Source organism: Tamandua tetradactyla, chromosome 3, assembly GCF_023851605.1.
Source record: "Tamandua tetradactyla isolate mTamTet1 chromosome 3, mTamTet1.pri, whole genome shotgun sequence".
NCBI classification, from domain to species: Eukaryota; Metazoa; Chordata; class Mammalia; order Pilosa; family Myrmecophagidae; genus Tamandua; species Tamandua tetradactyla.
Genome location: NC_135329.1, coordinates 142,115,728 through 142,134,877, shown reverse-complemented (window position 1 = coordinate 142,134,877; position 19,150 = coordinate 142,115,728). Strand labels below are relative to the sequence as shown.

Below are 19,150 nucleotides of genomic sequence, written 5' to 3'. Positions count from 1 at the left end.
GGGTCTCATCCTCTAATGTGACACTATGCAGCAATGAAAATGCATGAATTCACCTTAAAAGTAAAATGTTAAGGAAAAAGAAGAAGCTAGGTACCAACAAATACATCCTATACGATTCCAGATCAAAAACAGCCAAATTCAGGGATGCTTACTTAGGTGGTTACCACTAGGGAGAAGAAAGCAGTCACACTCAGGAAAGGGTATCTGAAGGCTTCTAGGTTACTGACAAGTTCTGTTTTGTCCTCTTGGTGGTGGTTACGTGGGTGCTTTCTTTATAATAATTCTTTATACTCTCCATCTCTGTTTCAAACATTTTTTTTTCCTGTGGATATGTTATATTTCAGAACTATTAAATGTGTAAAAAAAGAAACCAACCATAATCTCCTATCTTTCATGTGTTAACTTTTGCCCCATGTGGAAAGGGAACAGGCAGAGAGCTGGAAACATCTTTCCCCACTCTTCTTCTGGCCAACTCTGCTCAAGTTTCAGCTCTGGTGTCTGTCTGACCCCTCTCTGTCCTCCCAAGATTGCTATCCCTATTGTAGCTCCCAAGCTCCTGTGATCACCCCTCTCAACACCATGGTCAAAGGAGATTTGACTTCAGGTTCACTTGTCCACTTCTCCTTTGGATTGTACACTTCATGAGGGCACTCCAGGATGTTACTCCTTTGTGTATTCCCAGCACCCAACATAGTACCTGCCACTGAGTAGGTGCTCAATAAACAAACAACTACACGAATGAATGAATAATAAAGATGCATTTCATTCTCTTCAGCCTTCTTTCAATTTAAACCATAATTTCTCTCTTGCAAAATACTGTTTTTATAAGGCAGACAACCCCAGCATGTTCCCAGTCATTCTAGAAGAGCTCTACTTACTTAAAGAGGATCTATGATGAGGAAACCAAGAGAGTAAAATAAAAATAAAAACTGAAAGAAATATCCATAGCTCTGCCCACAGTCATGTACCTAAGTATTATTTCTCTTTTGCTTTCTTGATTTGGGACCACTTCTGTTGCCTCCATATAGCATTTAAAACTGATTACAATTTAGGAACACACGTCACAGTTCTCATATATTCAACTACTGTACAACCTCGTTCCTCTTAGATTGATTCACTTAACTTTCGTGAGAATGGAATTAGCGCTGGTCCAAGGTGAGAATAAGATTTATTTAAAAACATGTTTCTCCTGATACATTAAAAAATTCATTATTCCATACTACTTCACACCCACTAGAATGGCTGTTATGGGAAACAAACAAACAAGCAGAAAATAACAAATGATAGCAAGGGCGTAGAGAAATCGGAACCCTTGTACATTGCTGGTGGGAATGTAAAATGGTGCTAGGAAATAGTTGGGCAGTTCCCTAAAAAGTTATACACAGAATTTTCATACCACTTGGTAATTCTACTTCTAGGTTTATACCCCCAAAGGATTGAAAACCGAGGCTCAAACAGATGCTTGTAAACTGATGTTCATAGCAGCATTATTCACAATAGCCAAAAGGTGGAAACCAAAGTGTCCATCACTAGATGAGTGCATAAACAGCATATGGCATATACATAGAATGGAGTATTATTCAACCATAAAAAGGAAAGAAATTCTGATACAATATGAAATGAAATGCTATAATATGTCTGAATCTTGGAAACAGTTGGCTGGATGAAATAAGCCAGACACAAAAGGACAAACATTGTATGATCCCATCTGATATATCTAGAATAAGTAAGTTCATAGAGACAGAAATTAGATTAGAGGTTACCAGTAGCAGCAGCTGGGGGGTGGGTGGCAGGGGCGGGTGGTGGTTTGGAGGAATGGGGGAGTTATTGCATAATAGGTACAGAGTTTCTATTTGGGAGGATGAAAGTTTTGGTATGGATGGCGGCAACAGTAGCAGAACACTTTACACTTTAAAATGGCTAAAATGGAGTGCACGGATGGTTCAGTGGTAGAATGCTCACCTTGCATGCAGGAGACCCGGGTTCGATTCCTGGACTATGCACCACACCCCTCTCCCCGCCAAAAAAGGCTAAAATGGCAAATTTTATGTTATATACATGTTAATCACAATTTAAAAATTCATTACTTCCAATCTTGGAAAACAAAAGTATAACGAAGAAAAATCACTACCACTAAACAACTGTATTTTTAACTTCAAAGTTGAAAAAATCCTTTCAAATGAAATAAAATAGACAGCTAAGGCTAACAGGGCAGCCTGTAGTGTATGTATTATTTCAAATACATCACATAAAAAAAGAATTCAAAAATAATAAAAATCCCTCTAGGCACGTTTTACAGCCATGCCATCAACATCAAATTCTGGAAGCCCAATAACCTCATTCGACAATCCCCATCCTCCTTGTAGCATTTGGCAGCCATGGCCCTGCTGTCCTGTGTAAATGCCAGAACCAAACTAGTCATCGGCAAAAAGTGCATCTGAACAAATGCAATCAGGAAAGCACTAGAAAGGTTCAATAGGAACTTTACTCAGAAATGTTTGCAGTAACATGTAAGCAGAAATGATGTTGAAAAACTATCCAGTTTTGTAACACACTTGAATTAGTTGTAAGAATGAGAACAGGCCGCAGAATAGTTTTCCCTGAGGTGTACTGGTCTCGGGAATGGCAGCCTGACAAAAGACATTCCAGGTTTCTAACTACCACTCTCACAGCATCGGCTGCTTTCCCCTCTCGCCTCCTCTAGCTTCTACTCTTCCAATGGAGTCAGAATCTCGCTTTAACTCAGCTGGCTGAGTGGATGCAGTGCCAACATACATGGAATGCCCATCTTCTTTATCACCCCAATTCCCAAATTTTAGGGACAATGGACAACCAAAATGAATCTTTCTTCTTGGTAAGCACAAATAAAAAGTTCCTTTAGAAGAGTTTTAGACAGAAGCCTCAGTTGGGGTAACCCTCACGATCACAATTTATGTTTCAAGCACTTTGTTTTCATTTTCCAAAATTATAAAATCAAGCAAAACAAAAACTTCAAACTCAGATCTCTTAAAAATAAGAAAAATAAAAAAATAGAAAAAGAGAAAAGCCTTTTAAGCAAAATAGGAGGGATGTATGATTAGTATGATTAGTATAAATGTGACTAAATTAGAAATTAAATTTGGGATTAATAGAACTATCATCTCCCCTCATTTTTCTCCTCCCATCCTTCTGAACTCAAGTCTAGAAGCCTGAAACTTTGTAGACACGTTTACCGTCCTTGCCTCAATTATTTCACAAAAAGCCAGGACACAAACACTGTGTCAGTGACATACAAATTAGAAATACATGCAAATACTCAGATCTGCTGTTTTGTTTTTTCTTTTTTTGCATGGGCAGGCACCAGGAATTGAACCCTGGTCTTTGGCATGGCAGGTGAGAACTCTGCTACTGCACCATCATCACCCACCCAGATCTGCTGGTTTTTAGAGCAACTTTGCCATGCAGGCATACTGGGCTGGCAGAGGTACACTGGAAATATCTTTAAAGGCAATAATTCCTAATAATTTCAGAAATTGAGAGACTAAAGACTTAATAATATGGAACATTCCCTTCTTCCTCCTGTACAGCAAAGTTACAAGCAAATGTAGCTTTGTTTTTGACAACTTCCTGAGAATTTCATGTGACCACTAGAGATAAATGAAGACACTCAGAGTGTTAGATGAATAGGTGCTGAAAAATAACAGCTGCAAAGACCATGATACGAAAATTCTATTTGTGGGCAGGCAACAGTGGCTCAGTGGCAGAGTTCTTGTCTGCCATGCCGGAGACCCAGGTTTGATTCCTGGAGCCTGTCCATGTCAAAAAAAAAAAAATTTTTTTTTTTCTATTTATCTGTTAAAATGTCTTATTTCACTTCTTGGCTCTGCAGTTGACAAATAGCAGGTGCTCAATAAATATCTGTCGAGTGAAGAGAAAAAAGCCACATATGTAAAGTTCACTCTCGTTATAGTATCATGGAAATAGGAAATATCTAAAGCAGTGGCTCTCAAAGTGTGTGGTCCCAAGACCAGCAGCAGCATGTTATCTGGGAATATGCTAGAAATGTCCCCGCTTCCCCCATTAGAACCTCTGGGGTGGGCCTTGCAATCTGTGCTTTAACAAGCCATCCAGGTGATTCTGCTGCTTGTTGAAGTTTGAGAACTTTTGGTCTAAAAGGATCCTTTACAAAAGAGGTGTTTCTTCCAGCTCACATGCTAAAGATGAGAACTCTATACCTGCAATTCCTTTATCATCTTATTTTATCAAGACAAAGACTTGGTCAAATCTCATTGTTAAGGGTTTACCATAAATTCAATGGTTCCTAAGCAAGAAAAGAAAAGATATTCTCAGTCTAATGGAGTGGAAAAGAGTGAGGATTCAAACCACCTATGACTACCCATAAGTAAAGACACCACTGCCTCACAATCTTGTGTCCAGTACTCAGTAATGAAATTGGGTATGGAGTGAAGGGGCGTAGTAAGTAGCATACCGTCTGTTTAGAACCTGGTTTCCATGTGCTCTCCCCGTCAAATGGAAGACATCTGAACCTTGAATGATTACCATGATTGCTGTCTGGCAAGCCATTTACAACCACTCCTGAACACAGGTGGCCAGTATGATGCGATTCTGTAGCACAGATCTAAGGCCCAGGCTTGTCTGTTTTGGCAATCTAATTAAAAAAAATTATTCTTGCCCAAATTGAGCTCAACTATTATAATACGATGAACAACGCATTCCAGTTCACCCAGGATTGTCCTGGTTTTAGTGCTGAAATTCTTACATACCAATTCCGGGACAGTGAGATGGTTGGTCACCCTAAGTTACGAGAATTACAAAGATGAAACACAGTCCCAAGTTTGCTTTCTGATAGCTTATTTGCCCCAAATCAACAAAATTTACTAACGAGCAACACAAAAGATAAAGGGAAATAATGAAGTAAAAGGCATTAAAGAAGCAGTTGGGTCAAAAGTCTGTGATTTGATCAGCAGCTGTGGGGTAGATAGGTCACATCACAAATGATGTGAAATCAGATCACTAAAACTTATACCACATGCTCTCTGAGTGGTTTCCTACCACATCCGGATTCCTTACACTGCCAACTGTGAGTCCCTCAGGAAGCTGCACAATACCACTCACTTGCACCTTTGCACAATAATCTCTACACTAAAAATTCATCACAGTCCATCTTCAAATGCAAAGTAAAGTTACTTTTTAGAAGTGCAATAACTTCACTTCAAAATACAGATTATTAATTTATATTATCTGTAGACTAGAAGGCAAAAAAAAATACTGAGCTACCTTACTTAAGTGAAGTCATGTATCTGGAACTTTATTCTGAATATAACAGAAAACCTAGGACCAGGCAATGGAAGTTCTTGAACAAGCACAGCTCATAAAGTGAAACTAAAGTTTGTGTACTTCACACTAAAAAAATATAGATAATAGCACAGTGCCTATAATAGATGTCTCATATATGGTAGTTGTCTTTCCTTTATTCACAGGGGATTTCCTCAACCCCTCATTCAGAACCCACTTCTCTTATACAGAAAAAATATTCAAAATGTGTTTTTTAGACTGTAGCAAAGGAGAAAAAGAAAGAGAGGAGGGGAAAGTATATTACAAAAGTTGAGCACATTATGAAAGCAAGAAGCATCAGCATTGTACTGAGGGAGAAGAAAGAAAAAATAAGCAGGTGTATTAGAAATCATAACGGTTGAGGGTCATTTAATACAAGGGTAAGTAGCTCCATTTCACCATGGTCTCTCAGGAACTGTCTGCATTACAGCTTAGTGTGATATTTTTGTTGTAATCATGGTTCCAAGACATTAAGAATAAGGAAAATTGTGTTCAGTACACTCAGTATGAAAGGTAACATGGGACTTAGAAAGTTTCAGCCATCTGAAAAATTCACTTCAACAGAATATCTCATTCTTTGATAATATCTACACCCTATTCTCAACTCAGCAGCTAGAGTGATCATTTTAAAACATAATTAAGATCATGTCACTTCCCTGCTGGGAATGCTAAGTGGCTCCCTATTTCACTGTATCCTCACTTCTTAAAGCATGGACCACAAACCAGCATCAGTAGTACACCTGGGAGCTAATTAGAACTGCAGACTCTCAGGACCCATCCTTGACCGAGTGGATCAGAATCTTCATTTTAAGATTGTTGTAATGACTGATATTACAATAAACAGTAATGCCAGACTGTTATGACATCGAGGTTTCAGAAGTACTGACTGTGCATGCTCTGGATCCTCATCTCCTCCATCTCTCCTCCTTGCTGTTTCAGCTCCAGCCACACTGGCTTCTTTCTATTTCTCGAGTATTCCATGTGTGCTACCTTCTTAGGGCCTCTGCCATAGCCATTCCTTCCGCTGGGACTGTGCTCCTCTTAGATAAGCATATACTAGTTTGCCTCCTTCAAGTTTTTCCTCAAACTTAGCCTTCTCAATGAAGCCCACCCTGGCCACCCTATCTCAAAGTACAACTGTCCTCCCAACGTTGCCCTCTACACTCTACCTACGCCTAATCTCTCTTGCTCTATCCTGCTCCCCTCCCATAACACAAACCTTCTAATACCTGGTACAGCTGACTTATTTATTATGCATGCTGTTTATTTTCCACTTCCTTCTGCTAGTATCATGAGGACAGTATCTTTGATTATGTCATTCACTGATGTATCACAAGTAGCTACAACAAAGCAACTGAAGCGTGATCTTCAAACAGACTCTTGTTACTGGTCTACAAGATTAGTAAAGACATTTAAAGTATTTAGAAACTTTCAGGTCAATCTGAAGTTGACACAACATCCAAGTGTGTCCTTATTTTTCTAGTAATTAATTTTTATTGTATTTTACAAAAGCATCAGATTATGCAAGTTAGAAATTAAACATTAAACAAACACACAAAAACTGGGTCTTCAAAACAGATACTTTGAGAAGTACTGGCCCAACAGCTCCTGGCACATACTTAAGAGGTGCTAATAATCTGTTAAATAAATGAATGAATAAATAAATAAAAAGACAAATGCCTAAAAAATAACTTTATCTAGGGAAATCATATCAGGTCTGTATGTATTCCTGTTAGCTCAATAAAAAATCTAACTGCTTGGACTAGTGGCCAAAGTGACATATTCCGGGTATGCAGTACCTTTCTCTGGCATGTGAGAAATAAGTCAGGCCCAATGGGCCAGTTAGTGACACTTCTTAGGACCTCTGGTTAAGGGACTGGAGACAGCCTTTGGCGTAGCCCTGCATTTATACATTTACACATTCATTGTATAACTGCTCTGATGAGAGCTGTCCTGATTGAGTAATTTAAGCTTGATTCCCTGACCCCCTCCCATAGACCCCTCAAATGGAACAATGAAGTCAGCCCTAACTGAAAGTTGAAAGGCAAACTTGTTGGATGTGAATGTTTTTTTTTAAAACTGAGGCAAACTAGTATATATATTCATAATATTCTCATTCAACATCCCACAAAAGCATGAATTAAAATAATGGGTCATTTAAGGCAGAGAATTATACACAAGGTACAACTTACTAAAATGTCTCTTACAAAATATACTTGTTCTGTAACTGATAACCTTGAAAACATAGATAAAAATGGAAAACTTTGTTCTCTGATTTATTTTCATTACTTTCTAAGGTCAAGGAGAATTTGATTTAAACAAAGTTTTTTGCTTTCTATTCCTGAACCTGTGTGCCCTCACTCCCTGCCCAAAATAACAATAGCAATGATATGAAACAGTTTGAATTATTTTAACTTGTTCCACTAGTATGTTATGTCTATTTTGGGGCTGACTAAAAGGCATTTATTTTTTCCAAGATTATGAAAATACTTTTTAAAACCTCTCTCTGACTTCCTTAAGTAGAGTTTCATCTCATTCTTGCTTCTATTTTATTTCATAATGTCTTTGGGTGCTCAAAAATTCAATTGGAGGACCTAGGCTAGGTGATGAGGGGAATTCATAAATGAAAATATGACCTCAGAGAGTTTAAAATCCAGTAGATGCATACAAATAACTATAATACAAGGCAGGATGTGATTAGTAGTATAAGAAAAAAAAAAAGAGCACAGAGATGAGAGCCATTGTGGAGCTTGAAGTGTGGGGAGGATTCAGACAAGTGAACAAAGAAGAAGGACACGTGGCGCAGAGGAAGCAGCATGAACAGAATCACAAAGGAGGGAAAGACTGTACCAGCCATGTTTAGAGAAAAGAGAATGGCTGGGTATTTTAAAGTACAGCGTATGGAAGAGAGATCAAAGGAAGACAGAACTGCAAGGAAAATTAGGACTAGAATATAGAAAGCCTTGAAATCCCTCCAAGAAGCTTAGAACTGATGCTGGGGCAATAGGGGGAGTCACTGAAGTGTGGAGGAAGTGAATGTTATGATCAAGGTACTATTTTAGAAAAGCTATGCATAAGAGAAGTTGGAGGAGGAAAAGATTGAAGGTGCAAGAAAGACGGCATAGGATGCTGTTTGCAAAAGATAAGGAAAAGTAATGGTGATGGTAGCAGACCGAACAGAAAATCCTTTAGACTGCAAAGCAGTGTCATCTGTGAAAGGAAAGCGCATATGAACCATTTGCAGTAAATCTGATGTGTAACTTTTAACATGTGACCTTTGGAGATATTTTCCTAAAGACTGGGAGAGATGATTGTAATCCAACAAATCTCCTTTCTCTTTAATAGTTATTCACTCAAAATGCAATATGTTTACTCCCCCTGAACTATCCCACCAAACTTAATGCTTTCCAATAAGACCTTTACTTCTCTACATATAATTCATACCCCATTTTAATAGAATAGACTAACTTTGCATTTATATATCAATGATAATCACAATAGCAGCAGCTGACATTTATTGACCCTTTCTATAAACCTCCATGCTATGCCCTTAATTTACACCAGCTCATTTAATCCTCACTACAACCCTCTCAGACATGAACTACTATTTTCCTCATTTTAAATATGGAGATATTAGCAAGGAGATGTTAAGTAACTTGATTAATACTATGTGGGACAGCAAAGATTTCAATCCAGGCAAGTCTGACTCCAGGACTGGTGCCTTTACATACAGCCATACTGTTTCATTTTCTTTTTGGGAATTTCTCCATTTTAAAGTAGTGTTAAAAGAAAACAAAACTAAATGGGACTAATAGAACACAAATAGCAAGATGAAGATTTAAACCCAAACATACCAATAATCACATTAAATGTAAATGGTCTAAATACTTCCAACTAAAAGGCAGGGATTGTCTGTTTGGATACAGAAAAGTAGCAATCAAAATCTTACGTAATGGATTTTGCTACATTGTGTCATCTTTTCCCCATGTTTTTCTCTTCTTTGCATTACTCCTCTCCTCCCCTCCCCAACACATCATAGTCTTAGTCTTGAACATTATTTAACTACCCATTTAAAAGGTTCTGCCTTAATGGACACATCCTTCTTGTCTTTCTTCTAGAGTTTTTGTTCCTTATGGACTGTAGGTCATTACATATTTATTATGCATTTCCCTCTTTGTGGTAAACTACTTTGTTACTGAAAAATAGGCAAAGGAAACATTTGGGGAGACTGAGAAATCACTGCATATTTAAGAAAAACAGATGAGGTTGACATTCAGTATCACATCAGCATTTTAAGTTGAAAAGTCTTCTTTCCTTGGAATGGCCACATTGTCCTTAGTACATAAATATTTCTTATGAATGCTTTTTTTTTTTATCTACTAGGAATATTATATTGGTTACAGCCACAGATAAGCCTCAAAACTAATTTTTAAAATTTTCTGTAGCAAAGAATCTAGAAAAGGGGCCAGAAATGGCTATTTCCAAAAGGAATGCAGTATTGTTGCTGAAAGAATGTCCTTTTTGCTAAAAGGGCAGAACTACTTTCTAAATCATTATTCTTTACCAACCTTTAGATCTGCTTTACTGATAGTTTGTCAGCTGTTCATGTTTCCTTAACAAAATGAAGTTCTCAGTTTTATAAAAGGCAAATCATGTACTCATATTCTTTCCTCGGAAAAGTAAACTTGGGTGTGTGTAGGTGATATCTTTAAGACAAGTTTTGCTTCCATCCTCATACTATCCAAACCTTAACTTACTGCTAATATTAGGTCATATAACTATCTGAGCCCTGTCTTCTGGACACTACTGCCAAAACAACTCATTAAACAATACACAAAAATGGTAATGGTAGAAGCAGCATACAATTCAAAATGTTCTTCTTACCATGTTCTAGAGGGGCTCCCGAGGACCTCAGGTCTTGGTGATCTGGAGCAGCATGGCATGTCCAAGAAGACAGCAAATCAGTCCCAGAAACAGAGTGCTGCAGAAGACCCAGCAAGAGAAACATTATTTTTATCTTCTGATGAAGCAGTCTTAAGGACATGGCTTCCATTTAACCAAGGGACCCTTACTCTCCATTGTAAGGGAAGTTTAAACATATTGGATTGATGTGTGTTGCAGATGTCTTGCATTTGAAATGAATGGAGGTCCTCTCCTTGGGCAATTGGTAGCAAAATTTCAACACCTTTTGGTTCATTCATTCATTTCTTCTTCTGAACAAGTTAGCCTAGCCCCCTCCTAAATTAATTATAGCCCAGAATATAAAAACAGCTGCATGCAAATTTTTCTCCTATAATTAAAATTTATCTTTACGAAAGAAAAAAGAAAACCTATAGGAAGGTATTAATCTATTTAACATTTCTAAGTACATCATCCAAAGGATTTTGTTATTTGAATCTTACATGTGCTCAGCAGAGTTACTGGAAAAAAAACTGAGCATTTTCTTCATTTCGTCCTTTCAACATCAAATAGTAGGCAGCAAAAATTGGATCAGACTTCAAAGCCTGCTCTGGGCTCCAAGTCACAGAGAGACGCCTCCATTTCACATATTGAATTCGAGCAGGATATCAAAGTACTACCAAAGAACCTCAGGTCCTTACTCAGAAAGAGGCTCTAACATCTGTAGAGAGTGGAGTGCACAGACAAATCACCTCAGGGAGCAGTCAGCATTTATTCTCAGCAGCAAATTTTCAGGCTTTTGATTCTCTGTTCACTATACCTCCCCATCTCTCTACTGAACCAAAGTTCTTTAGCAGGCTGGGCTTTTGTCTCAAAGACTTAAAAATATCACTAACAGTTTCGTATATGGATGGCTCGAGCAAGCAGCCACAGACATGTTTCACATTCATGGACATATGAGTCTGAAATAAAGATACACAGTTAAGTCAGCATCAAGATTTCTGGGTACCTTATTTGCATGTCCTGTGAAGATATCACACCCTTTCTGAGAACTCTGGGCTTGTGAGAGTCTAAACAAATAAACAAATAAAATGTTTTAAAGGCTTGAAAATGATCATTCTTAAAAAAAAAAGACAACAAGGATTGTTTTCCTTCATTGATGTATCAGAATATACTCTTTAATTAAATTTATATCATTTCATTCTTTACATGCCATTTCATTCCTTGGTTTAAAAGGATATGGGCAACCTAAAGACATGCATCCAAAGAGCTGTTATTCTTACATGTTAGAACACATTCACAGTCAGCCTGAGATCCTAATACCCAAGAAACTGGCTGTGTAAAGTCCTGTTATTAAATTTGGTTTAGTGAGCTTTCACATATATTGAAAATCAACCAAGTTGATAACCTTAGGTGCTTAAGGCTGCACTTCCTACACAGAACGTTCATTACATTAATTATTAAAGAATGCAAAACAGATTCTGCATTTAAAGTTTGGGAAATGCTGAGTTATACATAGTTTAAGAGGTTTCCTTACTGCAAGGATTCTCTTTTATGATCACAACATGAATTTATGCATCTCTAAGGGGTAGGGGACATGCAGGGTTTCCTGAACTAATATCACTAAAAAGTGATAACCCATTAACATCTATTAGAATATTAATGTTTCATGGAACAAAGTTTTGAAAAAACAATTCTGTTGGGCCCCTGATTTCTAGCAATTGGAACACGTGTGTAAAAATGTGATAATTATAACATGCTATTAAAATGGGAGCCTTTTGATGGAACCCAGCAGGGTAGAAGGCACTGACAAGGGGGCAGCAGATCTAGGTTTTAGCCCCTATCTCAATATCCCTTCTCTCTCTCTCTCTCTCTCTCTCTCTCTCTCTCTCTTTCTCTCTCTCTCTCTGTCTTGCACACACACAGATTAAACATGATTTGGGGTATATTTTTACAGGATCCTGGGTTCTAGTTAAACTCATCTATTAAACGAGGGAATTGAGATACACGATCTCTTAAGTCTCTTCTACATCAATACTCTCATTTTTAAGCTGACAAGTTCATTTTGATAATGTGAACAGCTCAATTTCAATATTCATGCACCTTCAAAATGCAACTGTTTGCAGTAGATTATAGGCAGTGTACCTATTTCCCATCTTTTTTTCAAGCTACCCATTTTTAAATTGATAGACTTTATTTTTAGAATAGGTAATCAGGTTTGCAGAAAAATTGAGTACAAAGAGTTCTATATTACACCCCCCACTCATAAACAGAATCCCCCCCTATTATTAACATCTTGCATTAGTGTGGAATGTTTGCTACAAATGATAAACCAATATTGATCCCTTATCGTTAAATAATGTCCCTAGTTTACATCATATCACCCTTTGTGTTATATATAGTTCTATAGTGATTCAGTTTGCTGAAGCTGCTGAAATACAGTAAACCAGAAATGGGCTAGCTTTTAACGATGGGGATTTATTAGGTTACAAGTTATAATTCTAAGGCCATGAAAATGTCCAAATTAAGGCATCAGCAAGAAGATACTTTCTCTGAAGAAAGGCTGAGACACTTCCGTCACATGGGAAGGAACATGGTTGGCCTCTGCTGGTCATTCTCTCTGGGTTTTGCTACTTTCTGGTTCTGGCTTCAGTGGCTTCCTCTCTGAGCTTCTGTGGATCCTCTCTTAGCATCTCTGGGGCTCTTCTCTCTCAGCTTTCCCCAAACTTCTCTAGGTGTTTCTCTCTGTAAGCTCTCTCAGCTTTTTCTCTCTTTTATCATCTCAGAGAGGACTCCAGGAAAGGATTAAGACCTATGTTGAATTGGGTGAGTCACATCTCAATTGAAACAACTTAATCAGAAGGTCCCACCCACAACAGTTCTGCACCCACAGGAAAGGATTAAAAGAAAACGGTCTTATCTAGAGTACATAACAGCTTCAAAACAGCACATATAGGTTTTGACAAATACTTAATGTTATGTATTCACCACTACAGGTATCATATAGAATAGTTTCACTGTTCTAAACATCCCCTGTACCTATTCATGCATTCTGCAGGGAAAATGACTATAATTATATATTTATTTGTATGTATATTTGTTTAGCATTTGACTGTCGCAATAGAATGTATGTTTTATGAAGGCAGGGACTGGGTCTGCTTTATTCCATACTCTATATCAGCATCTAACCCAGTACCTCATACATAGTAACCACTCAATAAATATTAAACAGGTTGAATGAATAAAAGAATAACTAGTGGTCCCCCAAAATATAGGGTCACATAAATCAACCAGAATACACTTAACATTAAAATTACATTAATATGCACTTATATAGTATTCTATAGTTTAAAAATGCCTGTAATAACTAATGGGAGCTTCACAACCATTTGAGCTTGGTACTTGCATAGTCTCTCTTCTGTGGTTGAGAAAACTGAGGCTCAAAGAGGTCAAGGAATTTGCCAAGTTATCATGGCAAAAAACTGACCCATGTGTTTTGTTTGTTTGTTTGTTTGTTTTTCACATGGGCAGACACCGGGAACCAAACCCCGGTCTCCAGCATAGCAGGTGAGAACTCTGCCACTGAGCCACCATTGTCCTGACTCTCATTTTTTTGACTTGAAATTCTCTGTTCTTCCTCTGAACCATGATGCCCTCTACGCTCCTTGGTCTCTGTGCATTGGGCCTAAGGGGCTCGCTCCTGTCCAGGCTAGGCAAGTCCCAGTGGCTATGGAACACATAGCCAGACAAATTCAAAAGTCCTCTAAGAGTCCTGGGAGTTTTGGAGAAAATCTAGGGAAGAGAGCATGAATGTTTAATTACTGCTGGGTGCCCAATTCCTGCCTTTCCTTCACCCACAAAGAAAAGAGTCTCTTGAGAACTCCTAGGTTGCATGTCTTTTCAGGATCTAAAGGCCAGTGGAAAACATCCTCCTACTCTCCACAGGGGGTAGGCTCATTAGCTGGACTTCTTTCTCATTTAAGCCTTTCAAAGACTCTAAGCCAGCTTAATATGTTTGTATGCTTTAAAAAAAAAGAGGAGGGAGGTTTTCTATGACAAATAGAGTAGAAAATTCTTGATTAAACAAAGTTAAGCAGGTTTTTCTCTTTAAAGGTTATTCAGAAACTTTATAAATAAATGTACAATGAAACTCCAAGAGAGAGGAGAAAATGGGGAGCATTTTCAGATGTTATTTTAACAATAGATCCCTTCTCTCATGCAGCATATTGAGGGACTATTGGTTCTTAGAACACATCTTGAGAAACACTGATCTGAGCAGTCTTTATTAAAAATAAATTACAATTCACTTTAGAAAAAGTGATATAATTCAATTTTCTTCGGTCTAACTGCCTCAACTCCTTCGCAGTGATTTCATCAGATGTGTTGCTATTTGCTTCAGGGACATGGAATGGCAGCCAGTGGATAATGTTCTGTAACCCACCACCACCAGAAGGAAAAGCTCAAGAATAACAAGCAACCAATGCTTATGATGTGTACAATCTGCCAGGTACTGAGCAAAGTATGAAGACATGGTTACTCATAAATACTTCCAGCAACCATGTGGGTTGGTTCTATTTTATACCCATCTTGCAGGTGATGGAAGGATCAGCAAACAAATGACTTGCTTAATACTATAACCATAAACAGTGCAGCACAAGTCCTGCCGACTACAGAAAAGGTGACTCCAAAGGAAAACTAATTCAGGCAAAGATTACCGGTTGCTGATAAAACCACTAGACACATGGCTGATTGGGGAGAGGACATCCATATGGTACTGAAGTACCGCCTATAGGTTCCTTCCTTCAGGTACAAGGGAAGCAATGTAAATGTACATTGGGAGGATTCAGAATGTCACCCACTTAATCCAGTGCAATGTTAGGACAACATTGTCTTATGATGTGAGGCAAAGTACTTAATATCACCCAGGATATAAATTTTTACTTTGAGTCAAAAACATTTAACTTGAATCTAATTAAGGCTTTACGTCTAACTTATAGTTTACATAAAACACAGGGAATAGAAGGACAAGCTGAATAAGACCACAAGGGATCAAAAGAAGACAAAAACAGAAGGTGAATCATTCTATGGGATAATCAACCCAATATCTCAAAAAGTCAGTGGTATGGAAAAAAAAGGACTATTCTATATTGAAAACTACTTAGAGATATTAACAACTTGATACAATGTGATATCCCAGATTGGATACAAATTTAGAAAAACAGGCATAAAGGACATTCTTAGAACAACTGGGAAAATCTGACTATGGATTGGTATATAACATGATATTAAGGAATTCCTGATTTTTAAAGTGTGATATTATTGCAAGATCTTAAGGAATTACTGATTTTTAAATTTTAATGCAATTATGTTGATATATATTATATATTCACATGCCATGTAATCATCCAAAGTATACAATCAATGGTTCACAGTATCATCATATAGTTGTGCATTCATCATCACAATCGACTTTCTTTCACTTTTTTGTTAAAAATAACATATATGCAAAAAAAGCAATACATTTCAAAGCAACACCACAACAATTAGTTGTAGAACAGATTGCAGAGTTTGGTATAGGTTACAATTTCACAACTTTAGTTTTTTTTTCTACCAGCTGCTTGAAGATGCTGGAGAAATGATTCAACAATCATACGAATTACTGATTTTTAAAGTGTGATATTATTTTGGATCTGTGGTAAAATAAAAAAACAATAATACTGTCCTCAGATTCTGTTAGGTATTCCATGTTAAATTGCAGAAGCAGTGACTCCATTTATCAAAAGGGTGGTGAATAAGAGGCAGTTACATGGTTTACCTTATATTTCAAGGGCTCGTTGGTCCATTAACCTATCAGAGTCCATAACTAAAGGCATAAGCAGATTGCTTCCAGGGCTTGGCCTCTCAGCTGCTTCACTGTAGTCAGTCCACTGAACTAGTGGGGTTCTAAGGGAGAAGGAAACTCACTCACTGTTTAGAAACCTTCTGCTGGGTATCTGCCCTGAAAAAGCTCCAAAATGAAATTAATATCTAATTCCTTCTTCATAAATCCTGGTCCCATTGTGACTGTATGAGAAGGCACGTGAAGGCTAACTTCTGAGTAGATGGCTGCTGAGAATGACCCAGCATTTTTCTTCTGCAGAAAAAAATCCTTGAAGCAAGCTGCTTGGTCATACTAGGCTGGTAGCACTCGGTGAAATCACTGGGTCCAAGGTCTGGGTTTGAGTTTTATAGGCTCCCAAACTCAATTTCTCAGTTTACTGGGAGGTGATGATTTGGGGGGGGTGGGGATAGAGACTGTGTTGTATAATCAAACTCAGAAGAGTAGAATGCCAGTGTGTGATTTTACAGTGAGTTGTATAATCTGAACTATACTTGCCCCCTCAAGTCTTGGTTTCCTAGCTGTTATGACAAATTCCACCCATGGTTTGCTTGACAGCGGAAATTTATTTTCTCATGGTTTAGGTCAAAATCAAGACATTTGCAAGGCCATGTTTTCTCCCTGAACTCTGTAGCATTCTGGGGGCTGGCTTACAGCAATCCTTGAGCTTCCTTGATTTATATTTCTGCCCAAAAATCTCCTATGTGGTTTTCTCTGACTTCTAGCATTTTGTAAGGCCTCCAGTCATATGGATTAAGGCCTACCCTGATTCAGTTTGGCCACATTTAAATAGGATCTAAGACGAGCCAATTCACAGAGAAGTCCACACATGAACTGATATATTTTCTAAGGGTCGCCCTTACATGTGGGCCCACATGCACAGGAAGGAGGATTAAGATGAAGAAGACATCTTTGTTGGGTTACATGATTCAGTCTATTACATCTCACTCACTGGTTGATAGACTCTGCAGGCCAAACTACATGCTAGAATTAGAGTAGTGTACATTATTGAGAATTATTTGATCAATCAAGCTTGTCTTTTAACTGTCCTTTTTCCACTTTAAGGCCAAAATTGGAAATGTTTTTCCCGGGTAGGAGTGGGGCTCATTGACATGTGGCTACCCTCTGACTTTCTATTTTCTAAACCTTACTCAAATAACTCACTTTCTGTTTATAATTTTCAATGTACTCATAAAAAATATGCAAGGTTATAGTTTATCTTTTATTAATTATAATTTAGAATGGCTGATAGACAAACTGAGAAATCCATTAGTTGTTCACATTTGAAAGTATATTCTTGCATTCTGGTGTCTGGAATACAGTAGGTGCACAATTATTATATATCCGGTTTTAGCTTCACTTCTGAGCCTAAGCCCAATCTAGTGGTACTATACCCTCCTGAATATGGACTCTCTGACAATTCATTCTGCAAATAGACTTAGCTCTTTGCAGATTCTGCTACTGGGACCACATGCCAATCAATTAAAAGTCTCTGCATATCACCTGCTTTAGGTAAGGTCTATATAATTTTGATCAAGGGAAGGTGAGCAAAGAAGAGAAACTGCCACTTGGTTTTTGTAATATCAGAGCTATTCTTACTACTGTACTCATCAGTTTTATATATATAATTTAGGGAAGTTCTAGGTTTACAGATAAACTATGCAGAAAATACAGAGTTCTTAATGTTGAATAAAATGATGTGTCTGCAAAAAAAAAAAAAAAAGAAAATACAGAATTCCCATATACCAGTCCCATTATTAACACGCATATTAGTGTGTTACATTTGTTCCACTATGTGAACATCAGTGTGCAAATATCTATTCCAGTTAACTGCTTTCAATTCTTTTGGGTATATACCTAGAAGTGAGTAGCTGGGTATTCTAGTTTGCTAGCTGCTGGAATGCAATATACCACAAAGAATGGTTTTTAAAAAGGGGAATTTAATAAATTGCTAGTTTACAGTTCTAAGGCCAAGAAAATGTCCCAATTAAAACAAGTCTATAGAAATATTCAATCAAAGATATCCAAGGAAAGATACCTCAGTTCAAGAAGGCCGATAAAGTTCAGAGATTCTCTCTCGGGTGGAAGGGCACATGGCGAACACAGAGTTTCTCTCTCGGCTGGAAAGGCACACAGTGAACACGGTCAGGGTTCCTCTCTCATCTGGAAGGGCGCATAGCGTCATCTACTAGCTTTCTCTCCTGGCTTCCTGTTTAATGAAGCTCCCCGGGAGGCGTTTTCCTTCTTCAACTCCAAAGCGCTGGCTGATGGACTCTCTGCTTCATAGTACTGCAGCATTCTCTGCCCTCTCCAAATCTCTTATTCTCCAAAATGTTTCCTCTTTTATAGGACTCCAGAAATTTATCAAGACCCACCCAAATGGGTAGAGACATGTCATCACCTAATCCAGTTAAACAACCACTCTTGACTAAATCACATCTCCAGGGAGATGATCTGATTACAGTTCCAAACATACAGTATGAATAGGGATTATTCTGCCTTTACGAAATGGGATTTTGATTAAAACATGGCTTTTCTAGGGGACATACATCCTTTCAAACCAGTACACTGGGTCATATAGTAATTCTATATTTACCTTTCTGAGGAACCACCAAAGTATTTTCCACAGCAGTTGCACCATTTACAACCCCACCAATAATAAATGAGTGTTCTTGTTTCTCCATATTCTTTCCAACACCTGGTATTTTTTTAATAGTAGTCATTTTAGTAGGTATGAAGTGCATCTCGTGGTTTTGATTTGCATTTCATTAATGGCTAACAATGTTGAACATTTTTTCATGTGCTTTTTTGGAACTTGTATATGGATAATATCTATTCAAGTCTTTTGTTCATTTTTTGACTGAGCTATTTGTCTTTTTGTTAAGTTGCATGATTTCTTTATAAATTCTGGATATTAAACCCTTATTGGATAAGTAGTTTCCAAATCTTTTCTCCTATTCTGTATGCTGTCATTTTATTTTAATGATGAAGTGCTTTGATGTTCAAAAGTTTTACATTTTGACAAGGTCTGATTTATCT

At 37.7% G+C, this 19,150-nt stretch overlaps 1 protein-coding gene across 1 annotated transcript in view; it reads right to left on the bottom strand.

Annotated features, from left to right (window-relative positions):
* The window catches only part of MYO3B (myosin IIIB), a 510,258-nt gene that overhangs the window by 101,329 nt on the left and 389,779 nt on the right, over positions 1–19,150 (bottom strand). Inside the window, exons 31-32 of the mRNA XM_077151780.1 lie at positions 11,243–11,303; positions 10,219–10,315 (exon numbers count right to left, since the gene is read on the bottom strand). Of these exons, the coding sequence (XP_077007895.1) occupies positions 10,219–10,315; positions 11,243–11,303 (158 nt within the window). The remainder of the gene's footprint in view (positions 1–10,218; positions 10,316–11,242; positions 11,304–19,150) is intronic.